The sequence below is a fragment of the Hemicordylus capensis genome, chromosome 3, assembly GCF_027244095.1.
Source record: "Hemicordylus capensis ecotype Gifberg chromosome 3, rHemCap1.1.pri, whole genome shotgun sequence".
Classification (NCBI taxonomy): Eukaryota; Metazoa; Chordata; class Lepidosauria; order Squamata; family Cordylidae; genus Hemicordylus; species Hemicordylus capensis.
This window is the reverse complement of record NC_069659.1, coordinates 236,959,503-236,985,070: the sequence shown is the minus strand read 5'-3', so window position 1 is coordinate 236,985,070 and position 25,568 is coordinate 236,959,503. Positions and strand designations below refer to the sequence as shown.

Sequence of the window (25,568 nt, the reverse complement as noted above, 5' to 3'; positions counted from 1 at the left end):
AGTCTGGATGTCAGCCACTGTTGTTATCTTAACAATGTCACTGACGTGTCAGGCAGTGAATATTAGAACAGTGATAACAAGATCAGACTGGGCTTCAAAAGTAACTTTTGCAGATTCCAGTTGTATTCCTTTTAGTTCATTCTATTTATTCAAGTGTTGGGTTACAAATTTAATTAAAAATAATTGAAATTGTGTAGAAATGTATGTTGTAGACTAGAAAAGTATTTTCATAACTAACAGTCCAGGCAACATCAAATTGTATATAATAGTAAACTAATAGGTACAACTTTTATTGAGTAGAATAGTAACTTCTGATCTGGCCCAAAAATTTTGGATGGGGAAAGGGAAGTTGTATAAACTGCTTAAAATAAATGGGCTACAGGGTTTGCAGGGAGGGAGCCCTAAAGAGCTTACCTCCCCACGCATGAGCGGTTAGCTGTCCTTGGACGGGTGGATAGCCTGCCCAGATGCGCATCAGCTGCTGCTGGCAGCTCCGAGCATTGGGGTACCAGGATGCGTCGCCCCAGCCCCCAAAGCTCCAATAATGCACCACGTGAGTGCATGGTGTCTTATAGGGATCCCGCATCCCCGAGGGCACCACAGTTTGTCAGCCGCGGCTGCAAGCAGCAACTGCTGACGGACAATCCAAAAAACGAGGTTAGGGGAGTGCTTGCTCTCCTAACCTTGTTTTGGAGGAGGCTCTACAAGTGGGTTTGCCGCCAAGATTGGTCCAATCCTGGCGGTACACACATGTGTGCAAAACCAGGCTGGGCTTCCTTAGCCCGGTTGTGCATGTGTGTGTGAATAGCCTCATTGCCTAGTTCTCAAAGGTATACTTTCCTCTTTCACATATTGTTAGTCTAGAGGCCTATTTAAATATTACTTGGGAGAAATCTCAGATTTGCACATACTTCTTAATCTTCACCAGAGGTATAAAATAACATCTGTTATAGACTGTTTCACATTTTTCTCACACACACACACACACACACACACACACACAGAGGAAAGAGGAGTTTCAGACACAGCCCCATTCAAATTAACCTAATAGTTGGGTGAGATTTATTTCCATTAAGCAATGTCTCAACAGACCCCAAGATGACAAAAGCATGCTTTGTGTCTTAAGAAATTTGTATGTTAATTCTACATACTCAAACACTGAAATGTCTGATCATTTGAATGGATACTTCTTAATTTCAATGATAAAATAGTTGTTTCTGATTTCTACTAATCTCCCCCGTCCTTTCATAGTTTTGTTTGTAAATGTGTCTGTCGTACCACTAAGGTGATGTGCCACTGATGTTTCCCTTATACAGTCATTCCTTCTTTTTTGCATTCGTGTACACAGAAAGATGAGCCCGATGCCTTTAAAGAGCTGGGTACAGGCAACAGAATTGCTACGTGGCTATTTTATGTAAGTAAGACAGTTTGATGCCAGAACTAATAGTGTTGCAAAAGGGGTTAAACATCTGAAATCTTGAGTCTGTGAGCATCTTATATGAAATGAAACTCCATCTATAGTAATAATGTATAGATGTTTGACTGTCACATGGCAATACAGTTAGTTTAAAAGCTTCAGAGCCTTTAGTCATATTTGTTATAAAGCTATCTAGGAAGGGATGCATATTTCATTTATTATCTATCTTTGAATGGAAAGATACTCAACATAGGGATCATAATAGATCATGGGATATAGTTATCCCAAACGTTCACTCTCTTATCACTTATCAATTTATCTTCAAAAACAAAACTCTGAAGCACTGTGGTGCCAACAGTATGAAAAGGTCTGTGTATATGTCAATATTTTTTACTCTTACAGAGTTGGATTCTTGAAAAATACATAGATCTTTCCACGTTAAGCCAGTTCTTCATTGTGATCTCTGTTGTTCACACTGATGGGCTTTCGGGCCTGTGTGGAAGTTCTGTTGGGAACCTTCTAAAGTTCGCTATCCCTGCTAGCGTTTTGGTGGGAATCCCTCCCCACATAGTATCACAGCGCCGGGCTTCCCTCAGTTCTTCATTGTCCACTGTTGTCAACACTTAGAGGTCTCACTACTAAAAAAAACCCACCAAACCCCTGCTATCTTATTGTTTCACTCCTCATTTTCTTTGACTTTTTAATTTCTGAAGTTCCTCTATTTTTCAATTTGGATTTGGATATTTTTTTTTAAATCCATGACCCTTCCCCACCCATTTCCCCATGTTCTTTTGTTCTAGGAGGATGCATTATCCATTTTACTTTTTTCCTGTTTTTGAACTTTTTCTTTGCCACCCTTTTATGTCGAGCAAAATTGTTTTTAAAAGGTGTATAGTTTACATGCTAAGAGCCCAGTATCAGATAGCTATTCTCAATGCCTAGTTTGTGTGTCCGAAACCCATAGGGTGGATTCATGCACCCACTGCCAAAATTTACAAAATTGGCAAGGAAGAACCGAGCTCAAGGTTTGCACTCTCTCTGCAGGGAAGCCCTGGCCCCTCCATCTGCTATGGGTATGCCCTCGTTGGTTCTGACAGCTCCTGAAACAGACCCTTCCCATTCAGAGGTTGCTGAGCTTGGTATGGCACTGAAGGATTCTACAGACACCTTGGTATATGCATTGGTCCCATTAGGCGACCTGACAACTGCGAAAATTGCTTTGGTCTCAGACAGCAGCGAACCTGCTCCCAAGGAAACTCTCCAGACCACTTAGTCGACTTCCATGGGTCTTGCATTAAAGCACGAGCACCCCCTGCCGTCTGACTTGCTTACAAAGAAGAAGCAGCAGCTCCTGCCTCCCCAGCAGTTGCTGAAATCGAAACACAACTCACGGTTTTGTCACTAAAATCATTGCCTAAGATTCTAAAAAAACCCACACTCAACCACAACCTATGACAGCTTGTGTTGCTCCACCGTCCTGATGGAAGATGAAGTGGTTGATCTGCTAAATGAGCCCAGTTCACCTGACAAAAATCTACCTTTGCCAGTGGTTTCCATCTTCAGCCTGGGCTGCTTAACAAGACCCAGTCCCAGGGCCTCTTCCAGGACTGGAATTGTCCACTAGACCTGATCCCAGTCTCTACCCCAGGCCCAAGCAACCACCTGGACCTCTTCTGCGAACTGAGCCATGAGCCACCACAGCCAACACCTCACATGCCCACTAGGTCTCCCAGAAGGCCTTACCATCTTGATAACCAGCCTCATGAGGACAATGCTAGAGATAATTATATGGTGGAGGCTTATGACTACGGCTCGGATGATCATTTTTGTCTCTGGGAAAAATGTCTGGATTGAACATATGCTCTTCAATACCAGGAATACCACCACCCCGGATTCTATAGTTCCAGGCATTTTGAACCTGAATGAGATGAGAGATTCTCCATCTATTTTAGATTTCCATTACCTCACTACAGGGAGGCCCAACGAAGGTCCCAAGACTTGCCCTACTGATCTCGGTACCATCAACCTAGATACTCTCCATATTTATATAGGAGATTTCTGTCTCCACATCAGTGCCTAAGTTGGTAGGAGTTGATCCTGAACTAGATCAAAGTCCCCGGTTTCAAGAGATCCACTGCCTCCATGATGCCTACAGCACCTGCTGGACTGACCAGACCCCTGCAACTGCCAGACTGACTAGCATCCCACCAAATACAGAGTCCAAGGAGTGCAGCCAACAGCTAACTACCCAACAGACCGCAACAACTAATATTCATAGCAGCTCTAGATCTGGTTGTACCACTTAGTGAACATGCACCGCTCAGGGAACATGACCAAGATGAGGTCTCTGAAGCAGAAATGGATGATTCAGATGTTAGCACACACTCCTCACCATTGGATGGGATTCCAGAACCTAAACCAGAATCTTCCTCAGAAGAATTTAGAAACCACTCTGGATATGTACATTGTACGGCTACTTTTTTATGTCTCCAAGTTAAGCAACAACCACAAGCTTCAGATGATCTAATTTTTTGTCTCCTTGATTCAGATGTTAATTCTCCTGTCTCTCTTCCAATGTTTAAACCATTTTTGGACATTATTTGCTCATGTTGGGAAAAGCCATCATCAACTCAACCTACTTCAAAGAGACAGGAGTCATTCTACAGGGTTCAGTTAGATAATTGCACATTCCTGCAAAGGCTTCCTACACCTAATTCAATTGTTGCAGAGATAGCACAATCTAAATCCAGACACAGGATTCTTTCAGCCTCTATTTATCATGTATATTGGACTCTATAGGGTGCTGTCAGTATTCCACCTCTGCTCTCCAATTGAAGATTGTGAACTACCAGGCTGGCATGGGCTGGTATAACCACTTTTTGTAGGAAAAGACTCTATTTGGACCAGTTAGAATCGAGCCAAAGGGAATTGGCGAACATTATTCGAAAGGAGGCTTTTCAACTGGCTAAACAGCAAGTGCTCTCTTCGAGGCATCAGGTGGATTATGCCGCACGGGTAATGGCATCTTCAGTGGCACTCCCTTGCCATGCATGGCTACGATCCTCTGGTCTGACTCCAGAAGCCAAGAATCACACTGAAGATCTTCCTTTTGATGGGGAGGCATTGTTTGATATAAAGACAGATGAACACTGCACTAAGAATAGTCCACCTTCTCCAAGCGTGCGTGACACTTGCATCTCCAGAACTGGCACTCGCGTCAGACCTTAATAGACAGCATGGGGACAAATAACAAATGATCACTAGGTCCTTACCATCATTCAAATATAGGAACATAGGAAACTGCCATATACTGACTCAGACCATTGGTCTGTCTAGCTCAGTATTGTCTTCACAGACTGGTAGCGGCTTCTCCAAGGTTGCAGGCAGGAATCTCTCTCAGCCCTATCTTGGAGAAGCCAGGGAGGGAACTTGAAACCTTCTGCTCTTCCCAGAGTAGCTTCATCCCCTGAGGGGAATATCTTGCAGGGCTCACACTTCTAGTCTCCCATTCATATGCAATCAGGGCAGACCCTGCTTAGCTATGGGGACAAGTCATGCTTGCTACCACAAGACCAGCTCTCCTCTCCTAATGTTCCTATGTACTTACTTCACCATGCCCAAACATGATGGAAGGCTCCCCCCCCCCTTCCTAGATCTCAGGGATCTCAAGTGTTTCAAACTGTTTGATACAACCATTTCCATATGGTCATGGTTCCAGACATCATTATTCTTCTGTCAGAAGGTGCATAGTTGGTGTCTATAGACCTCAAAGATGCCTATTACCACATTACTATCCGGCCATAACATTTCAAGTTTCTACATTTTCAAATAGGAGCCTCAGCATACCAGTTCAAAGCCCTTCCATTCGGACTTCCACAGCCTCCGGTGTATCACCGAATGTATAGCAGTTATGGTCACTCATCTACAGCAACAAAACATTCAAATCTTCCTGATGATTGGCATTTAATGGTTCTTTGGCTTTTAACAGCTTTTAATGGCAATTTTCTCAAGGATTTGCTTTTAACTGCAAGCTCTTCCACCACTCTGGCTGCCCACATTCAAACTACAGTCTTGTTCATTCAAGCTCTTGGACTTCAAATAAATTTCAGAAAATCTGCCTTGATTCCTATGAGGGTGATCCACTTCATTGGTATAATTTTCGACTCTGTAAAGGGCCAAGTCTACCTACAGAGTCAATGAGTCCAAGACATCTCAACCCTAGCAGACAATCTTGCATCTCATCCGCATCACATTGCACGCACTATTCAAAGGATGCTGGGATTGATGGCATCCACAATGTGGGCCTTGTCCCCACCAGGCTGCGCATGAGAGAAAGCCAATGGTGGTTTTTAGACCACTTTGACCCCCAGGGACACAGCCAGTCCATGGTATTGCATCTCCCAAGGCCTATACAGTGCTCCATTTGATGGTGGAATTGCTTAACCCTACACATGCAATTTCTCAAAGGTGTCTCTCACAAATACCCTGACCATGATCTCTCTTACTCATATCCGCCATGGGATCTTTGTCTGGTGTTCATGCACAAACCTGTCGAACTCTTAGCTACTTGTGAGTTAAGGTTACTTACCTGGAAAACTATATTCTTAGTAGCCATCACTTCAGCACACTGGGTTAGCAAACTGTGTGCCCTGAGAGTTGATTCTCCGTATTTAGACTTCCACAAGGACAAGGTGCAGCTTTGTCCAGATGTCACTTTCCTCCCTAAGGTTGTTTTGGCCTTCTACAGTTATCGAGCCTTATCCTTGCTGGTGTTCTTTCCTAATCCGGCTACATCTGCAGAAATAACATTGCACTCCTTGGATGTTAGGAGGCCTTTAGCCTTCTGCAAAGAACGAATGGCTGCAGTCAGAAAAACCAATGTCTTATTCGTGTCATATGACCAACACTCTATAGGACAGCAACCCTCATCTAGGACCTTGTGCTGATGTCAGGGGCCTACCAGCTTGCAGGAAAGTCTCCACTGCAGCCTATCAGGGCCCATTCAACCAGGGTGGTCTCAACATCCACAGCTTTTGACAAAAATTTGCTACTGACGTCCAGTGGCAAATCCAATGGCCATGATGTCATCTATAGGGCTGCAATGTGGGCTCAGCCTACTTCTTTCATCACACATTACATTTGACATGAGAGCTTGTCAAGACTCAGCTTTTGGCCAAACGGTGTTGAATCGTATCTTTCAGTGACTGCATTCCCTTCTCCAGGTGAGCTTGCGATGTGCCTATCAGTGTGAACAACAGAGACTACGATGAAGAACGTCAGGTTGCTCACCTGTAACTGAGGTTCTTCTAGTGGTGATCTGTTTGTTCACACACCCATCCCTCTTCCCCGCTGCAGTCTCTCTCGGATCGGTGGACACTCAAACTGAGGGAAGCCAGATGCGATACTATGGGGGAGGGGTGCCCACAAAAACGCTAGCAGAGATAGAGAGCTTTAGAAGGTTCCTGATGGAGCTTCCATACAGGCATGAAGTCCATCAGTGTGAACAACAGAGACCACTAGAAGAGCCTCAGTTACAAGTAAGCAACCTGATGTTTGTGTTATGGCAGCATTGTGCTTCAGATTTGTTTTTGCTTTTTAACTAAAGTTGATAAAAGAGATGAAGCAATTTGGAAGAAAATATCCCATGATCCATCATGCTTATTATTTTTTTATTTTATGTTTTATATCCCACTCTTCCTCCAAGGAGCCCAGAGTGGTGTACTACATACTTAAATTTCTCCTCACAACAACCCTGTGAAGTAGGTTAGGCTAAGAGAGAAGTGATTGGCTCAGAGTCACACCCAGCAAGCATCATGGCTGAATGAGGATCTGAACTCGAGTCTCCCCGGTCCTAGTCTAGCTCTCTAACCACTACACCACGCTGGTTGAGAATATTTACATTGAAAGGTGGATAATAAATGAAATGTATATTTCTATTTGAAATGTATCTTTCTATCACAAATATCTTCTTTCTCCTTGTGACTGAAAGCTGTAAGGCTTTTAAATCAGTTTGCCAGGTGACATTCGAACATCATGGAGTATTGCCATATAATTTGGGGTTTTACTTAAGATGCTCATGGACATTGGATATCAGATTACCAGTAATTTCTTAAGCACCCAGCTACTTTGGCCAAAGCTGGTTCAACTGTCTGTGATATCAGAGTTTCTAAGCCAATGGCAGCCAAGGAGGTCATGACTCCCTTCTCAATACAGTATTGGTGTGATGTCAGATAAGCTAAGCTAATAGAATCTGATGATAAGAATCTGATGATAAAGAAGGGATAGGGGAGTATAGGATGGTCAGTGATACTCATGGCCTGCTGTACTTAAAACTAGTGTCCCCTCTAACAGCGATTCCCAGATGTTGTTGATTACAGCTCCCAGAATCCTCAGCCAAAGGCCATTGCAGCTGGGGATGCTGGGAATTGTAGTGAACAACATCTGGGAATCCCTGTTAGAGGGAACGCTACTTAAAACCTTTTAGGAGATTGTAATGTTAATCATGTGACTCACTAGGAGTATTTTATGTATCTGGTATGAAGATGGCTTACAAATTTGATCTGTCTGTCTTTAGTGTACAAAACTTCAGTGGGAAAGAGAATACAGTGGCTGACAGCCTGAGTAAATTCACTCAAGGAAGTCCCATTGAAATTAAAAGGACAAGCTAGGCATGCTTTTAAATTCAGTGGGACTTCCTCAAGTAAAAGTAGCTAGGATGTCATCCAGTTTCCACAGATAGTGTCATAGTAGTGCAGTACTTATGAACAGTGTACTCTGCTACCAGTAGTCCCAAGTTGGTGGTATCTTTTTTATTATGGCAGTCCTGCTGATAATGGGCTACTTGTTGGTTATTTATTATATTTAAGGCATTTTTACCCTGCTCTTGACAAGGCTCCCAGGGAGTACATAAAAATTCAAACAAAAAACAAGAGCAAATCATTAAGACAATAAAAGGATATAGCAGCATGACCTGAAGAGAGTCTGTCAGGTGGTTGGTGTTACTTACACCAACATGGCTTACACTTACCGCCCAGAGACGTAAGTAAACCACCCAGAGTTTAATGGGCGGTAAGTTTTGGACGGTATAAAAATATGTAAAATAAACAAATTTTCTCTTTTGCAGATGAGTGATGTGGCAGCAGGAGGAGCGACTGTGTTTCCTGAAGTAGGAGCTAGTGTTTGGCCTAGGAAAGTAAGTAGAAATTGTATATTAGCTGGATGTCTCTGTACCGTTACTGCCATTTAAAATCCCAGTGTGACTGATCATATATTGAAGCTGATGTGAAATGTTATAAATCTTTCCAATTGATAAATTAGGATTTACACATTTGCACACCCAGAGGCAAAGTGTGTTTGTGCTTGATGATCAAGGGGGTATATAAATACATATGGCTCTAGCTCTGCTAAAGTGTGGTATAAGTAATCTCATCTCTGGAAACAGACACATTCTTCCTCCCGCCCCACCCTTCAAAGAATAGCAAGCTTCTTGCCCTCCGAGTTGCCAAGATAATCCTGAAAACATATAAGCAGTTTGTGTTTAACATTTTGTCAAAATGAGAGAGGTGGTGGTTAGAACTTAAGCATAGATGTTTGTCCTTTCTCTTGGTTCATAACCCCTGTACCTGTGCCTCTTTGTTTTAACCCTGAGTTCTGAGCCGCCTTTTTTCTTCTCATTTATTACTACACAAGTTAAAATGAATGTCTCTCCAAAGTGTAAAATGAAGTTTGGGCAAATTTATTTAAAATTATAGGAACAAAATTAGCACATTATGATTGCAGAAGCCATTTTTATAGTGTGGACTGCTTTTTAAGATTGCATGGATCATTTTGTTGATTAGACCTGTATCGTATCTGTTCTTTTCTTCTTTTAATTTAAATCTAGAATTTATATTATATATATGTGTGTGTGTCATGTGAGTGTCATGTAGCGTCTTGTACTAAAATGTCATAAGGTCTCTTTAATACTGTATGCGTCATAAACTGCTAACAAATCAAAGAGGTGCCTTCTGAAGTGGTGATTCTCTTATATTTACAAGGGTGAGAGCAATTGGCCCTATTCAGCCTCAGCAGAGCATTCCTCCAGTGCCTGTTGCTGGTGTCTCCTTTGTGTTTCTTCTTAGACTGTGAGCCCTTTGGGCATGGGGAAACTCCCTGTCCTCCCCCCCCACTACTCCTGCTCATAGCATAGTGGTTAGAGTGTTGGACTAGGACTGGGAAGACCCGAGTTTGAATCCCCATTCAACCATGAAACTCACTGGGTGACTCTGGGCCAGTCATGTATCTCTCAGCCTAACCTACTGCACAGGGTGTGAGGATAAAAATAACCATGTACTCCTCAGAGGAAGAGCGGGATATAAATGTAATAAATAAATAAATAAAATTATTATTTTATTTTTCTATGTAAACGAGAACTTTTTTTTGTCAATTAGTGATTTATAAATAATAATAGCAGTGAATGAGCTTACATAGCATTAGTGATAGCATTGGGAAGATAATTCTGGAAGGGGACTATAAGTAAGATAAGGTAAGATAAAAAGGGGGTAAGAAGCTGCTTAATATACAGGTACTTCAACACTGTAATGTTGTCTGCCTTCTGTCTTGTTGGGCTATCCAGCCTGTCTGCCCCCTGCACCTCCCATCAAGGAATGGAGGGGGAATCAGGAAAGCAACTGTTTCCTCTCCTTTTGCCAAATCTATCTGCATTGGCTGGATTCTTCTATGGGATCTCCAGCCCTTCCTGTAGACCCTGTTACTCCTCCTTGGCACTTGCCTCATCAGGCCTAAAGAGCCTGGTCACTCGAGCTCAACAAGATCTCATTGGACTCTCTATGCTGGCCCCTCCCCTGCACAGCCTCAGCAGCATTGCCTTAATGCTCTGTCATCTGGAATGTGTGGCTTTCCAGTTCCCCTGCAGGAGCTGGATAAAGATGAACATCTTGTGGCCTCTGCAACATCTCTCCCATCTTGAAGGAACCCTGATCTCCACCAAGCACTAAACTAGAAATGTGTGATTTACACACTACACTGTGCCTTGAGTAGTGTAGATGCTAGTGTTACTTTTTCCCAACTGCACTACAGATTGTCAAGGGACCACTTTGGGTTGAATACTGGGTGCTGTGTGGCTTGTAGGGATCAGATGCAGCAAATGACATGCAATTTGGGGCCCAAATTGGAATAAGGAGGTAGTAAGAGAACAGTTACAGGACTTCTATTCCCATAAGTCCATTTCTATCTCAGTGTCATAAAACCAGGCACTCAAGAAGTTATGTGAATGTAGCATTGAGGAACACTTTGAAAACACAACAGGTAGTGGTGATCCATGCTTTTGCCATGTCATTTTGACTATAATCAGTATAACCTCAGATTTTAGTTTGCCATAGTCCACTTTTTTCAGAAATGAAAGCTGAGGCAGAGTAATAGATTAATTCTAGTGTGTGTTTTGCCAGGGAACAGCTGTGTTTTGGTACAACCTTTTTCCAAGTGGTGAAGGAGACTATAGCACAAGACATGCTGCCTGCCCTGTACTAGTTGGAAACAAATGGGGTATGTATGAAACTTGGGATACAACAATCATAGCTGTCACACTTTAAAATGCATTTATATACAACACGCTCAAAACAGGTTCGCAATATCCAGTGGAAAATAGGATGTTTGTGTCATAAGTAAAATATGAGGTGGGGAGAGGAAGATGAAACCCATGTTTGATGGAAGCAACTTCAATTATCTAATTACTACATAATTTAGTGTAGATATGGAGTTGGCAGATGCCCACTATTAGAAAGTATGAATCATTAGAAGGTTTGTCCATTAGAAAGTATGAAGCAATTTGTTAGACTGAAAATAACCATTCTTGCACCTAAACAGTTTTTAAGAGAACACTTACTAATAAGCATTAATTGAATGTAGGCATATGTAACCATATACAAATAAGTTTCTTTTTCCCCCTTTTTGTAGTATCCAATAAGTGGATCCATGAACGTGGGCAAGAATTTCGAAGACGGTGCACTTTATCAGAGTTAGACTGATACAGAGCTTCTCTTCCCCCCCCCCCTACCTTCTGTACAACATACATTTCCCTTTTACAATGCCTTGATAAACTCCTGACAGTTTACACACTCACTCCACTACAGATTTTGTCTCCAATGCCATCTAGTTTCATCTGTGGACAAATACCTTCTTCTCCTTTTTGCTAATATACCCATTTAAATTTTTATAGAGAGAATATATTTGAATTTTAATGTCTGTGAGTTGTCATGGCCAAAAATAACTTCTGTAGAGACACTATAAACTGATGGTGGCAGAAATAATATGAACAACCTAACCTTGGACAAGGACTCTGTTTGCTGGGAGAGTAGCATCATATCTGTCCTTTCTACTTCAATCCAAATGTTCATTCCTTATTTTTAGAATGCCTGATCATGGTTATAAAACTATGGACAGGGCTGCAAGCCACATCCTGTTGATATGAATGACAAAATCTCAATGTAATGCAAAGATGATGGGTTTGCCCATGATTTGTATTTCTTTTGCAATAGGTTACTGCCTTAACTTCAAAGTGTCTATTCCTGCCTGTCTTTTTCAGTGCCATGAAAGTTCAAGCACAGCTGGCCTTCCTCTAATTATGCCTAAAGGGTGAACATGGTCAGTAACTTTAAAGAAATGAGTCACTAATTGTGCAAATGCAGTTGTGCGAGTTGTAGAAACTAACATTTCTATGCTTCTGCAACTGCCACGCTGTGATAATAGCTTGAAAAAAATGATGGCTTGTTCTCCAGGTATGATAATCTTTTAAACCACAGAATGAATTAATTGTGTCCTCCTACAATTATGGCTGCTTTTTTTGGGCTGACATTCAGACTAGCACCATGCTACTGATGCAACAGTGCTGACTCCTAGACGAAAGCTGTGCCCTTTCACAGCCAGGGGAATGAGAGATAATGGAAAACTGCCCCTTCACCTGCTCACCTCTGACAGTGCAGCCGTAGTCTGGATGTCAGCCAATGTTTCTTGATTAATAGTGGCTCCTTACATACATTGAGACAAGGGCTGACTTACCATGCAGTGGTCCATCTGCCTGGCAATGGAGCGTGATAGAGGACCATTGGAAATAGTGGTTCTCCCTTGTTCAACTGCACTTGTGCAATTGTTGTGTCTTGCACAACTGTGCAAACACTCGGTTGCTAGGCAGACAGTATGTTGCGTGGTGTGTCAGCCAAGAACACCATTGGCCTAACCACAGTTCTGTGCCTTAGACCGGGAATCTGAATTTTCCGAAACATTTGTATGAAAAAAAAATGCACACATTCATTCCCAAATTGCCAAATTTTTGTTTCCCAACTGAGATGTTTTGTGACAAAGATGATATATTTATAATACTAAATCTTTTGAAAGTGTTTTATTTTGTGTATATTGGTATGTTGTGTTGTCCTAGAATGTGTGCGGTCTCTGTTACTAGCCTTTTATCAAATTAGAGCTGAATATAAGATGTGAATTTGAACTCTCCAGCACACACACTTTTGAAGATATTAGTTATAGCTCCTTTCTGTATTCTAGCCACTTTAATTTTTCTTCTTCAATATTTTTTTAAAGTTTCCCACCAGTCTTCTTTTGGCATGCCTCATATTGCTTTTAATGCTTTCTGTCAGATACAGACAAATACAATACTTTCAGAGTTGTATCTGAACAAAGTTCACTGAAATATGACAAAACAGGTATCCTATGTACAAATAGGATGACTCTCAGCAATACTTTAGCCAGAATTTCAGAACAAAAATAGGTTGTTGTTCTGGGTTTCTGAGAAGGTGGACAGATGCCTCCAGCTGAATTAATTTTTGTAAATTCTATCTTGGCCCTTATTAGCCCTGTGGGACCAATATATAACATCTTGACTCTCTGGTGTCATCAAATACAGGCTTGCCCTTCCAGAGTACTGCAAACTGTTTTTATAGCCTACTTTCCAGTAGGCTTATGAGATCACCTGGCATTCTGTGTGTGTGTCCATGTGTCCCACCCTACCACCCCGCACCATCAACTTCGCAACGCCTCAACCATTATGTACCAAATAATGTTACAGTTGTAGAGACACATAGGATACACATAGGATAGGGTACAGCTGTAGAGACACATAGGATACATCAACAGCATAGTTTGTGATGATGTATCTACTCTAGTCCAAGATGGCGGATGCATACACTTTTGAGGCACAAGTGAGCTAACTTGTGAACTGCCTAACTGATTTGAACCAAATTTGCTACAGCTGTAGGGACACATAGGGATGCCCAAATGGCATGGTGTGTCATGATGTCATCCATTCCCATTCAAGTTGGCAGCCACATGAACATCTGAGGCGCAAGCAAGTTAATTTGTGGACTGTCTAACCAATTTAAACCAAATTAGGTACAGTTGCAGTGAGTGATACATAGGGACACCTTAATGACATAGTCCACCCTGATCCAAGATGGTGGACGAGTAAACTTTTGAGGCAGAAGTGGGCTAACTTGTGAACCACCTAACTGATTTGAACCAAATTTGCTACAGCTGTAGAGACACACGAGGACACCTCAGTGGCATAGTTTGTGATGATGTAATCCACACTAATTCAAGATGGCGGATGCGTAAACATTTGAGGCGCAAGTGGGCTAACTTGTGAACTGCTTAACCGATTTGAACCAGATTTGCTGCAGCTGTAGGGACACATAGAGACACCTCAATGGCAAAGAAATTTACAATGTCATCCACCCCAATTCAAGATGGTGGACATGTAAACTTCTGAGGCGCAAGTACACTAACTTGTGGACACTCTAACCAAATTTGGACAGCAAATTTGAATCAAATTTGCTACAGCTGAATGGACACATAGGGATGTCCCAATGGTGCAGTTTGTAATGATGACATCCACGCCGATCCAAGATGGTGGACACATGAACATTTGAGGCACAAGAGATCTAACTTGTGGACCTCGATTTACACCAAATTTAGTCCAGATGTAGAGACATTGAAAGGAAAGTAGGCTGATTAGTTTTTACTTGAACAACTTGTTTTATTTTGTAAAATGCATCAATGTGAAGTTAGCAGAGACCCTATCAACCTGAATAGGAACCAGCTCTTGTGGTGAAGACAGGTATAATATAAAAAGAGAGATCACTGCACATTCCATAGCCAAATGGTGAGTTCAGCTTCATAACTGAAACAGCAGACATGTATGCCATATATACATATATTCAAATGCAGGTTCAGCTACCTCTTTAACTGATCTCCCAGTGCTTAAGCATTGTATAGGCGTTCATAATGTATGCCCTTTATTGATTGTAGGTTTTTGTTGTTGTTCATGCAAAACTGCTCTGGGGATGGTTTGCTGATGACATCACCAGGGAGAACCTCAGCCACCTCATTTACTCATCTTCTCCAAGTTTGCACATTTTGTTGTTGTTCTTGCTCAGCCTTGACCCTCTCTGATATCCAGACTAATGCAGTGCTGACGTTACGTGGAAGAGGTGATTTTTAACAATCGCCCCTTCCCTCTGGTACACTCCTAAAAATATGTCCCTGAGGGTCATGTGACCCTCAGTGATGAATAATGGGCTTCAGAGAGAGGGGAAGATTGTGAAAAATTGCCCATAACACCAGTACTGCTTTCCTCTGGATGTTAGTCAACATATTTAGATTGAGGGCAGTGAGGGTGCTTTCAGAATAACCCCACTGCTCTAAAAGTGTTATCTTTTTCTTTTTCCTTAATTTTCTAAATAACATATTTTAAGGAGTTATATTTTTTGGTGAAGGTTATTTTTGTTTGCATTTTGTTTTGTTTGCGATTGCATTTTGTTTTGTTTGCGATTTAAGTTGATCCTCATTCATTTAATGATCCTCATTGTCTCTCTGTGATCTGTGAACTCTCTGCGATCTGTACACTTGAAGTATACCAGTCCAATGATCAGTAGAGGGATGATAAAAGAACAGACTTACAATAGTGGACATATGTGCTGCTTGAAACAGCAAACTGCGGCACCCACTTGTCAGTATGCCAGTTCTTTGCTGACAAAGGATGCATGCACACTTATTTTGAGAATAAGTCCCATTGAATTCTGTATGCATATTACTTACCATATTTACCTGAATAGAAGACAACCTCTTCCACAATAGAGATTTATTTATTTATTTTATGGATTTTTATACTGCCCCAAACCAAAGTCTGGTTATTTAAACCAAATACAGGTTATACTGGTATTTACCCAAAAGGAAGGGGACTCTGAATTCAAGACGACCCCCTGATTTCTAACAAAGAACTTGGGGAAAAACCTAGTCTTGGATTCATATAAATATGGGTAAGTAGAAGAAATAGATTTAATTTAAGTGTATGCCAACAGTTCTGTAACATTGCAGTGCATCTTTACACTAAAGCAGCATCCTTTGCAATGCAATGGAAACTGAACACTTCAGCTTATGTTGGTATTACTTTTAGTCCCTGTTATGTGTAAAATACATCAGCTTAATTGTCTTGTAAAGTACATTGCCAAAAGGGCCCCCATACATTGGGAAGCAATATTGCAAGAGTAATTCTTGTGACAATTATCAGCTTAGATTCTACAGTCATTAATTTACCTTAGATCAGGGGTTGACATCCAGACTATTACTCCTGAGTGGTCCTATAGAAATTAAGTAATCCATTTAAAATAGCTACTGAGTAGCTTAGTCTGGATGTCAGCCAGAATACTTTGCTCTAACATCCTATCTTAAGGGAAATGGATAACTAAATCATGCCAAGTCCATTGGTCTTTTTAGAAATTTAAAATGTTAAGAATTGCTCTTTGATGCTTCTTATTGTCTTTAAAATTTGCTAGTAAACCCTAGTTAAGCATATTCTTTGGTAAGTAAAGTCTTGCAAAACACTGCAACGTGGCAGAATCGGATATTTCCGCTTGATTACATTGTCAAAATGTAACCACTACTAGTAAATTCCTTCTCACAGGAAAATGGTCAAAACAATTCAGTGGCAGTTCTTATCCCCTGGCTTTTCTCTCATAGTAAATAAGAGTGGAAATGTACCACAAAAGGCCATCACTTGGCACGCCATTCCTAAACATTTCTTGCCTAGCAAATCGGATGCACTCAGACCTCCATGTGATCAGGGGCTTCCCCATCCCTTTAGGGCTTTACAGGAATTGGGAAGACTTGAGTCTTATAGAGGTGAAGATGGCATCAATTGCAGGGGCGGCGGGGGGAGAGACTGTTCAAAAGGCCCATTTTCACATATGACCACCTCACATCGTCATTCTTCTTGACGTCTTAGAATATACTGGAAATAAGCCTTAGGGTTGAGGAGATTAAAACATTGTATATATTAATAGCAAAGTAAAACTGTCAAGTTCCTATCAGTTTGGCAGCAAAACTGAGCCACCTAAAAATGAGAGAGTGGTTTTGGTATACCTGGGGGATTCATCAGGTAGATGCAAGTTTATAAATTAAAAAGAAAAGGGTGGGGTGGGACCTTAAAACAACCAAATGAGGACTGTCTCCAGGAACCATGGAATATCGAAGGTGTCATTTAAGTGCTGGCACCCAAACAATTGGAAAGGGGCAACTACTGTTTGAGTCTCTTATAGCCACATACCAGCATTGGCTTCCCCCTTTAGTAACAACCCTCCTGATAAAATCTGCTGTCACCAGGTGCCCAAACTCTTTAATCTGCCCAAATTTGTTAATCTGGTCTGGACTGATTCTGGGCACTTATGTGTATGACTGGAGTCCACAGTGGCCCCAATCCTTCAGTGCTGCATCATGGGCGCGGAGGCACCTGTGTGTATGAAAACACTACCATGAGAGCCAGTTCCACAAGTCTTTCCTTTTGGCTGCACTAAATGGGGAGGCCTTTCCTGTGATTTTCAATTCTGCCTTTTACTCATTGAGGATGGCTGCTTCTTCCCAAAAGAATGCTGGTAGTAAGTGTTGCCACTGAGTGCCAACCAGGTCGTCTTGACTCTATTAATGTGAGACTTGCACCTCAAGCAGACAATGGAAAAGTTAGAGATATCAATATGGTTTGTCTTCTTTTCTCTGAGTAAGTTTGTAGATCACAGCAGGCTGGGGGTGGCGATAGGTACTAAAAAGATGTGAGGCTCACGAGTCCTGCCTCAGACTCCACCTTCCATTGGTATCTATTTTGTGTCCAAATCGTTTATTGTACCTCCTCCTCCATAATGCCCACATTCAGGTTTCTGGTTTTTTGTGGGTTTTTAAACATCCCTCCTCTGACTCTCCACCTCCTCTGCCTCTTCACTTAGCTCAGCAAATAACCACATGGCTCTGTGGTTGCCAGGAGTGACGGCACAACTTTCCCTTCTCCTTTTGGGATGCTGAAGATTGCCCACAGCCTCAGTAACTCTGCCTCATCCTTCCAGGTCACCAAGAAAGCCCACAGCAGGGGCGTAGCTAGGGGAGAAGTGGCCTGTGTTCACCCTGCAGCCCCCTGGGGAGGGCATCATGAACCCATCTGCTCAATTATAGCTACACCCCTGGCCCACAGGTCTCTGGGTCTGATAAGAGTGAGCCCCCACAGTACTGCAGGTACCTGCCCAAGAGAGCCCATCAGCTCAGCAACTCTGCCTCCTGCACCAAAAACCTCCAGGTTGCTGGGGTCACACCTCCAAGAAAATGTCCCCACCCTGCTACTTGGGCCTGGGGCCACCACCCCAGGTGAGCCTATAGCCCCAGCAACCTTGCCACCTCATTCCAGGTGTGCTGTAATGGAAAGGAAAGGGGGAAGGGATGGACTGATCATCTTACTATTTTCTATGTCCATTCCCAGAACAGAAGAGGGAATAAGGAGAAAGTGCTCCATCTGTGCCCCCCCCTTAATTAAAGCACAGTCTTGTCTTGGAAAGAGAGGGAGAGGTCATGGGCAGAGGAGTTGGTGACAGGGAACCCTTGCTAGAACTGAAATTCCAGTCCAGTGTGCAACCCCAACCACTGCCTCCATACTCAAACCAAGTTCAGGAGATGCTGGGGACCCAGGGCACCTAACAAAACATTCAGGGCACATACCACAAGGCTAAACAATGCAGCCTGTATGAGGCATTTGCTGCTGAGATCTTACAAGTCATGTTTGGAGATATAAGTAAACACTGCTTCAAAGTGGAAATCTTCTATCACTGCAAAGACCAGTGTTTCTGTCATGCACTTTTCTCTTTTGATCACTCCTGTGCTTCCTTCAGTAGGCTGTCCAGATGCTGAGTTAATAGCTTTGGAATAATGTTAAAACTGTCTGCTGTTTTATTATTATATTTCCAACAGAACATTTTTCTGTCCTCTTCACTCAAGTTGTTGCCATGGACTGTGATCTGGATAACCCATTTACAAAAAAGCAATAGAAATGCATAAATTTAATACTCCCCCCCTGCTTTTTTAAAGTCCAGCAGCCTCAATTCTCCCTTCTACCACATCACAAGTAAGTTTCAGTATAATCTTCTGGTGGCAGGAAATGCTATGCTGACAACAATGGGATCTATGTTTATGGCTACTGAGCTTCCTTCTACTTTGGCACACGGAAGGCATCGCTATAAAAACAGTTTCTTTTAAGAATGTGTTGATCAACACAGGCTTGTTAAGTGAACATACAATTAGTGAATACATTGTAAACATTTTTGATTTTCACAGATACACTGCCCATTAAACTAAAAATTTAGAGAGACCTATGAAATACTGGCTGCACTTGGAGACTGTGCTGGTGGGGAGGCAAAAGTGTGCGCACATGTGCATGGCCACAATCCTCTTTTGCAATATGGTTCTGCTGACCTTGCTAAATCCTCATAGAGTGAGCATGGGCATGTGCTGCTGTCAGATCATCTGGGCCATGTGCCACAGTACTTGGGGCTGTAGGTCCAGAAGCCAGGACTGAGAGCACCAGGAACAGGCTGCGGGTCAGGCAGATGGACTGGGATTGAAGGTTCGAACAGGAATCAAGAGCCAAGTACACATCAGAAGCCAAGCGGTAAACCATCAAGAATCAGAGCCAGGAACACACAGAAGGTCAAGCCAGTCAGTCATCTAGTCAGGGCCAAGACAAGAGCCAGAGCCACAGTCACACCAAAGGTCAAACCAGATCAGGAGCCAAAAGGATTAAGTGGGTGTCACACCAAGTGGACAGGAGCAATAGCTGGGAGATGCACATCAGAGCTTGATACATAGGCAAGATCTGCCTTAGCCAGGAAGTCTTTTTATACTTCCTGTTCCTGTGAGAAGGCCAATGAGTAGATGCCTGGGGTGGGGCTTGGTCAGAGCTGCAGAAGCCCAGAGTCTGCTTGCAATGTGGCCAGTTGACACAGGGAGCAGCATGCAGAACATGACAGCTGTTGTCAGTGTACACCTGATGTCTGGACAGTCTTTTCCGGAAGTACAGTTTCACACATTACACAAAGTCAAGCCTGAGTTTACTTAAATGAGGGGTTCCAGCTGTGGGTCCCCAGATGGACTACAACTCCCATCATCCCCAGCCACAACAACCAAAGGTCATTGTGGCTGGTGATGATGGGAGTTGTAGTCCAACAGCATCTGGGGATCCAAGGTTGTGAACTCCTGTCCTAGATGATGCACTTAACGGCGTTGCAGCCAACTAAGCCTTTTAGCAGAAGGCCAAATGGACATCATGGACAGATCTGTTTTCCCATCCCAGAACTGGAGTGTCTTCCCAGCAGGTGGAGCTTATACCTGCCCTCAAGCCTGCCTAACTGTTACAGTGTGCCCTTAATTTATTGGATATGTGTTTAATTTATTGGATATGTGTTTTCTTACCATTAATTGTATCAGTATCAAACCTGTGGAAGTTTGTGCTTGGGAAACATAAAGCACACTGCTCAATACTGGTTAAAATTGGCACCTGAAAGTAGGTTCTATATTACTGCCTCGAAGCAATATTTCAATTTAATTTACATCATTCAGAGGTTCAGTTAATAAAGTGGCCAAAATCAGATAGAGTAAGAGAGTTTATTTCCAGTATTTCCTCATCCTTGAAAACAATGACTGTCATTTCGTTTAACGTGACCTGATTTAGCCAATCTGTAAGTGGAGGGGAGGTAGAAAGGGCTGTTTCTGAGCCTCGGGCACTGTGTCATGTCCTCTGCTCCAGTTGATGTAGTCAGCAGTGAGCAGATTCCTTCTTGTGCTGAAGACTCAAGTGTTTCGCATCAACACCTTAGAAATGACAGTGCCTGACTAATCCAAGGACATATGAAAGATATTCTCTGTGCACTTGTGCCTACAAATTCAACAGAGGGCGCTGGTGTGCTGAGATTGGCAGGCCCGCTGGTTTCTTAGCGATATCCTCCCCCCACCCCGCCAGCAATGGAGCTGTGATTTTTTTTTTTTAAGTATTTGAATTCCTAGAAAGGCAATATCAATCGTCTTGGTTTAGCCTGTGGTTCAGATGATCTTTACTGCTTGCCTATACAAGGCTTACCTTCAAATTAAACGAGTGGGAACCTCCAATGTATTTATAGACAGGTGCTAATACTAGGCAAATCCTGGTGATAAATTTTTTAAAATGGTTGTATTTCTAGTGTCCCTTTAAAGGTGAGTGGAAAGGATCTCTCGTCACAACAAAAGCTCAATATCCAGTTCAGCATTTATTTGAGATGACAAAGAACAGTTGTTATAAAAAGATTTACTTTGTTATGGCTGATCTCTCCCCCCTCCCCACAAAGATATTTTAAGACTATCTTGTAAGAGGTATTCTCAATTATCAGTGATACCTTTGAGCTTTTAAAAAAGCTGTTCTCTAGTCACCTTTGCAATGTCCCCGATTTCCCCACCAGTATGCCTAAAGCAAAACAAACACACTGCATTTCAAAAGTGACTGTCCATGTTGTGTTCCTAGCTGGAGCTTGAAAAGATGTCATGTGGGAATCAGCTCTTAGCCTTGTGCTGTAATAAGAACATTGACTCTGAGGATGTAATGTTAACTTGCAGGGAGGGTGAGTGGGTGGAGAGATTCCTTTTTTATCTGGAGAGAGGTGTGGTGTGATTCTGTGATGCAAGAGACCTTCCAACTATCTTGCCCCTTGAAAAGGATCCTAAATCACTAGAGCACTGAAATATTTAGATGGACACCAATGATTGGTTTTGCTCCTAGAAATCCATTTCCTTTTATTCTGAAATATGTATTTATACATATAAATACCCCTGCTAGCTGGGCACAGGGGCACCTTCTAAAATGCTGATTCTCTCAATATTTAGCATGCCCCTATTCATCCTCAGCATAGCATCCATCCTTCCCATGACTGGTGCTGGTGTCTCTCCCTTGTGTTTCCTTTTAGATTCAGATCCCTTTGCAGGCAGAGAGGGAACCATCTTATTGTTATTGTTCATTTTTCTTATGTAAACTGTGTCGAGAATGTTTTGTTGAAAAGTGCTATATGAATAACAGTAATGTATATGTCAAGCCTGTCAGTCAAGCTGAGGGAGGGGTGAACTGAACCTGAGCACTAACTAGCCAGTCAGGAGGAGGAAGAGGAAGAGGAGATGCTTTCGAGTCGACACTCCTACCCCCCTTCCTTCCTGGCGAGGACTCATCTCACTTGAAGCAGAGATGAGTTCTATGATCAGGAGCCAGCCGTGTACCATGGATGTGCCTCTCTGCTCTGTTAGCAGGGTGATTGTCTTAGGACTGCTTTGAACAATAATTTCTTGCCCATGTAATTAAAAGGGGGCTGTGCCAAGACTGTGCCCATCCTGAGATCTTTCATGGATATTCTGATATCCTTCCAGTGCATTCCTTTATTTAATTTCTGTACTGCCTGATATAGAAATCTCCAGGCAGTGTACAAGTTAAAACATAATAGAAAAACAATATAAAACAGTTAAAATCCATAGAACAGATAAAAATCTCAATAAATAAAAACACATTAAAATTCGATTTCAGTTGAAAGCCTGGGAAAACAGATATGTCTTCAGCGTCCTCCTCAAAACAAACAGAGAAGGAGATGTTCTTATTTCAGGAGGGAGCACATTCCAAAGCCCCAGGGCAGCCGCGGAGAAGGCCTGGTCCCGAGTTGCCACCAAATGAGTCTGCGGTAAATGTAACCAGACCTCTCCAGATGATTTTAATAGGCGACAGGGTGCATGGCAGAGAAGGTGCTCTCTTAAATACCCTGGACCCAAGCCATTAAGGGCTTTATAGGTAATAACCAGCACTTTGTATTTCATTCAGAAACATATCGGAAGTCAGTGCAGTTCATTTCAAAATTGGTGTTATATGGTCCCTTCGGGTAAACCCAGAGACCAGTCAGGCTGCCACATTCTGCACCAATTGTAGTTTCCAAACTACATACAAAGGCAGCCCCACGTAGAGTGCATTACACTCTAGCCTAGAGGTTACCTAGAGGTCAAGCCTAGAGGTTACCAGCATATGTACCCCTGTCCATATGTCATTTGTCTCCAAAAATGGACTTATCAGGCATATAAGTCGAAGCTGATAAAAAGCACTCCTGGCCACTGCCTCAACCTGAGAAACCAGGGAGAGTTTGGGATCCAGGAGCACTTTTGTTTGCTGATCTTTGAATTTGTGCTAAAACACTTTCTTCAGCTACATTAAAAACAAGCATTAAAATGTTTGCCCAGTGGTGCTTAATTGAAAAGGCATCATAGTACAAATTTAAACAGTGATTAAAAAAGGAAAATGCTGCGAAGACAGTGTGTTCAAGCGCATTGTTCACATGACTTTGCCATGACCATGAATGTGAATAAAACTGTGAGATCTGCACATTAAGGAAAAATGCTTTGCCACACTCCTGGTAAATCACCTGCAGGTTTCCATGTGGCTTACAGTGGAAGAGCTATGACTGGGTAGTGCCCCCCCCCAAAGGCTAATCTGGAAGCACCCCATGGGCCTTCCACCTTTTTGCATCTATCTCTCATTTGCATTCATTGTTCACCCCATTTAGCATTCATTCTTAGGAGAGTTTAATCAGAAGCAATTTTGTATGGTACAATTCACTCTTTATTAAAATACATACCAAGTGAACTTGTTAAACATGACTGCACACAGCACATTAGATTAGTTATATTGCTAGATGAAGAAGAGCTGCTGAGTGCGATTTTGAAGACCTCTTTAAATGAATTAGGGAAGCGAGTGTTTGCTGTACATAAACTTTGTTAGGTATGGAATGCAGCTGAAGCTTCTGAACTACTGTATCTTCATTCTGCTTTCTAAAGCTGTTTTTAAAAGTAGATTTAGAAGCACACTGTAAGAAAAATATCATTGCTCAGATCATAATTTTGATCATTAGTTCACTCCCTCTGTTAGTTCACTTACTCCTCTGAATGTGTGCGTGCGTACACCGAATCCTGCTGCCTATTGAAGGCAAAACTTGCGCTTGACCAAGGGCAGTTTCTATTCAGTTTCAAGTTGATTCTGGATGAAAACTGCAAAGACAGATCTATCTTCTAAGGGAGACTAATTCAAATATTTTATTCTTAGCCTATTGTATCACTTCTTCTCCAGGCTGGCATTTTAGAGTAATCATATCAGCAGATATCCAGACTTCAGTTACTTAATATTACTGCGCAGGAGTTGCTCTAAATTTCAATAGGATTTCCTCTAGTAAATTTAGTCAGCATGCCAGCCACTGTTGAGAAATTCTGCGTAGTGTGATCTAAAGGATATGCATGCCCATGTAATATTGAAATGGAGACAGTGAGGAGATTCTCACTATCGGGCAAAAAGCAGGCTAAGGGAGCCTGCCCGATCGTGTGCTGCCACGGGAGGTGCGTGGCTCCCGGCACCAAACCCTCCTAATTCCCCCTCCCCTTAGACGAGGTTAGTGAAGCGAGCACTCCACTAACCCTGTCTATTTGATCGTGTATTGCCACGGCATGGTTCCACAGTGCAGCAACACATGAGGAGACCCCGCCAGGAGCCTGATATAAGCCTTCCGGCCCTCGGGGTCTCTCCAGGATGCCCTGTGTGCTTGTGTGGGACATCCTAGAACATCCGGGGGCCACGTGGGCCCCCAATCCCAGCAGCCCCCTCCGGCTCCATGATGGAGCCGACAGTCATGTGGGTGGCCGATCCGGCCGCCCAGGACTGTCTGAGGATCATCTGCGGGGAGAGTGGGCTAAGCCCGCTCTTCCCACAAACCCTTTTAAGGCAGGTCTCACTGATCATGAAACCCGCCTCAGTGTATTACTTTATTATGTTCTGAAGTCCAGCTGAGATCAGGCATGCCTGGTCTCTGGATGGAGGCCAGAATATGCAAGGGGTGTATCAGATCCATAATATCAGTTACAGGTGTGTGCCTCATCCTATCACCAAAGGGAATCCTCTAAACTAGGAGTTTCCAATCTTGGGTCCCCCCCAGCTGTTGTTGAACTACAACCCCCAACGTTTCTACCCACAATGGTCTTTGTAGCTGCAGATGATGAGAGTTGTGTAGTTCAACAACATCTGGGGACCCAAGAATGGAAACCCATCCCCTAACCATTGAAGAAAAAGCAGCTCTCTTCCCATTGCAAGCAGGACAAGATCAGTGGTGGATCTGGACCATGGCCTTAATTTGCAGCCAACATGAAGAGGAGAGGAGCAAAGGGGAAAGCATGTTGCCCTATTTTAAGAAGAGTCCCCCGTCGTCCCCCAGAAAGAGGCACCCTGAAGGAAAATGTAACAAAGGACAACATTGATTGCACCTATTCATGGTCCAGAAGAATTATTCAAAACAATTACTTTTGTTGTGGATAGGAAACTAAACCAAAATTGGGATGCTATCATTAGACCTGTGTCTGTGGCTAGCAGGAAGAGCAAGCTAGTGTGATATAACAAACTATAGTATTTGGACTTAGAAGATCTACATTCAAATCTCCACTTAGTTATGCATCTCAGTTGGTGAATTTGGTCCAGTCACTGTTTATCGACCTGGCATACAAAATCACTATTCTAATTCACATAAATTTTCATAAGGCTCTACTGAAGGGTAATTAAGAGGCTATACATGACAAAAACAATCCAATATTCCACTCTGACCCCTTGAGAAAGATAGAGGAAGTAAAGAAAAATTACTCAGGCCTACAAGGACATTTGGATATTAATGAAAGGAAAAGAATGATTGTATCCCGTTTTCTTCCCCTGATTTACAGTTCAATGGATGGACACTGAAAGAAATGGGTCAAG

General features: G+C 42.5%; 1 protein-coding gene across 4 annotated transcripts in view; it reads left to right on the top strand.

Moving 5' to 3' along the window:
- The window catches only part of P4HA1 (prolyl 4-hydroxylase subunit alpha 1), a 58,566-nt gene extending 43,287 nt beyond the window's left edge, over positions 1 to 15,279 (top strand). For all 4 annotated transcript variants that reach the window (XM_053311393.1, XM_053311391.1, XM_053311389.1 and 1 more), the window contains exons 12-15: positions 1,349 to 1,414; positions 8,541 to 8,609; positions 10,864 to 10,960; positions 11,372 to 15,279. In XM_053311393.1, coding sequence (XP_053167368.1) covers positions 1,349 to 1,414; positions 8,541 to 8,609; positions 10,864 to 10,960; positions 11,372 to 11,442 — 303 coding nt within the window. In that variant the 3' untranslated portion in view covers positions 11,443 to 15,279. The remainder of the gene's footprint in view (positions 1 to 1,348; positions 1,415 to 8,540; positions 8,610 to 10,863; positions 10,961 to 11,371) is intronic.
- The last annotated feature ends 10,289 nt before the right edge of the window (positions 15,280 to 25,568 follow it).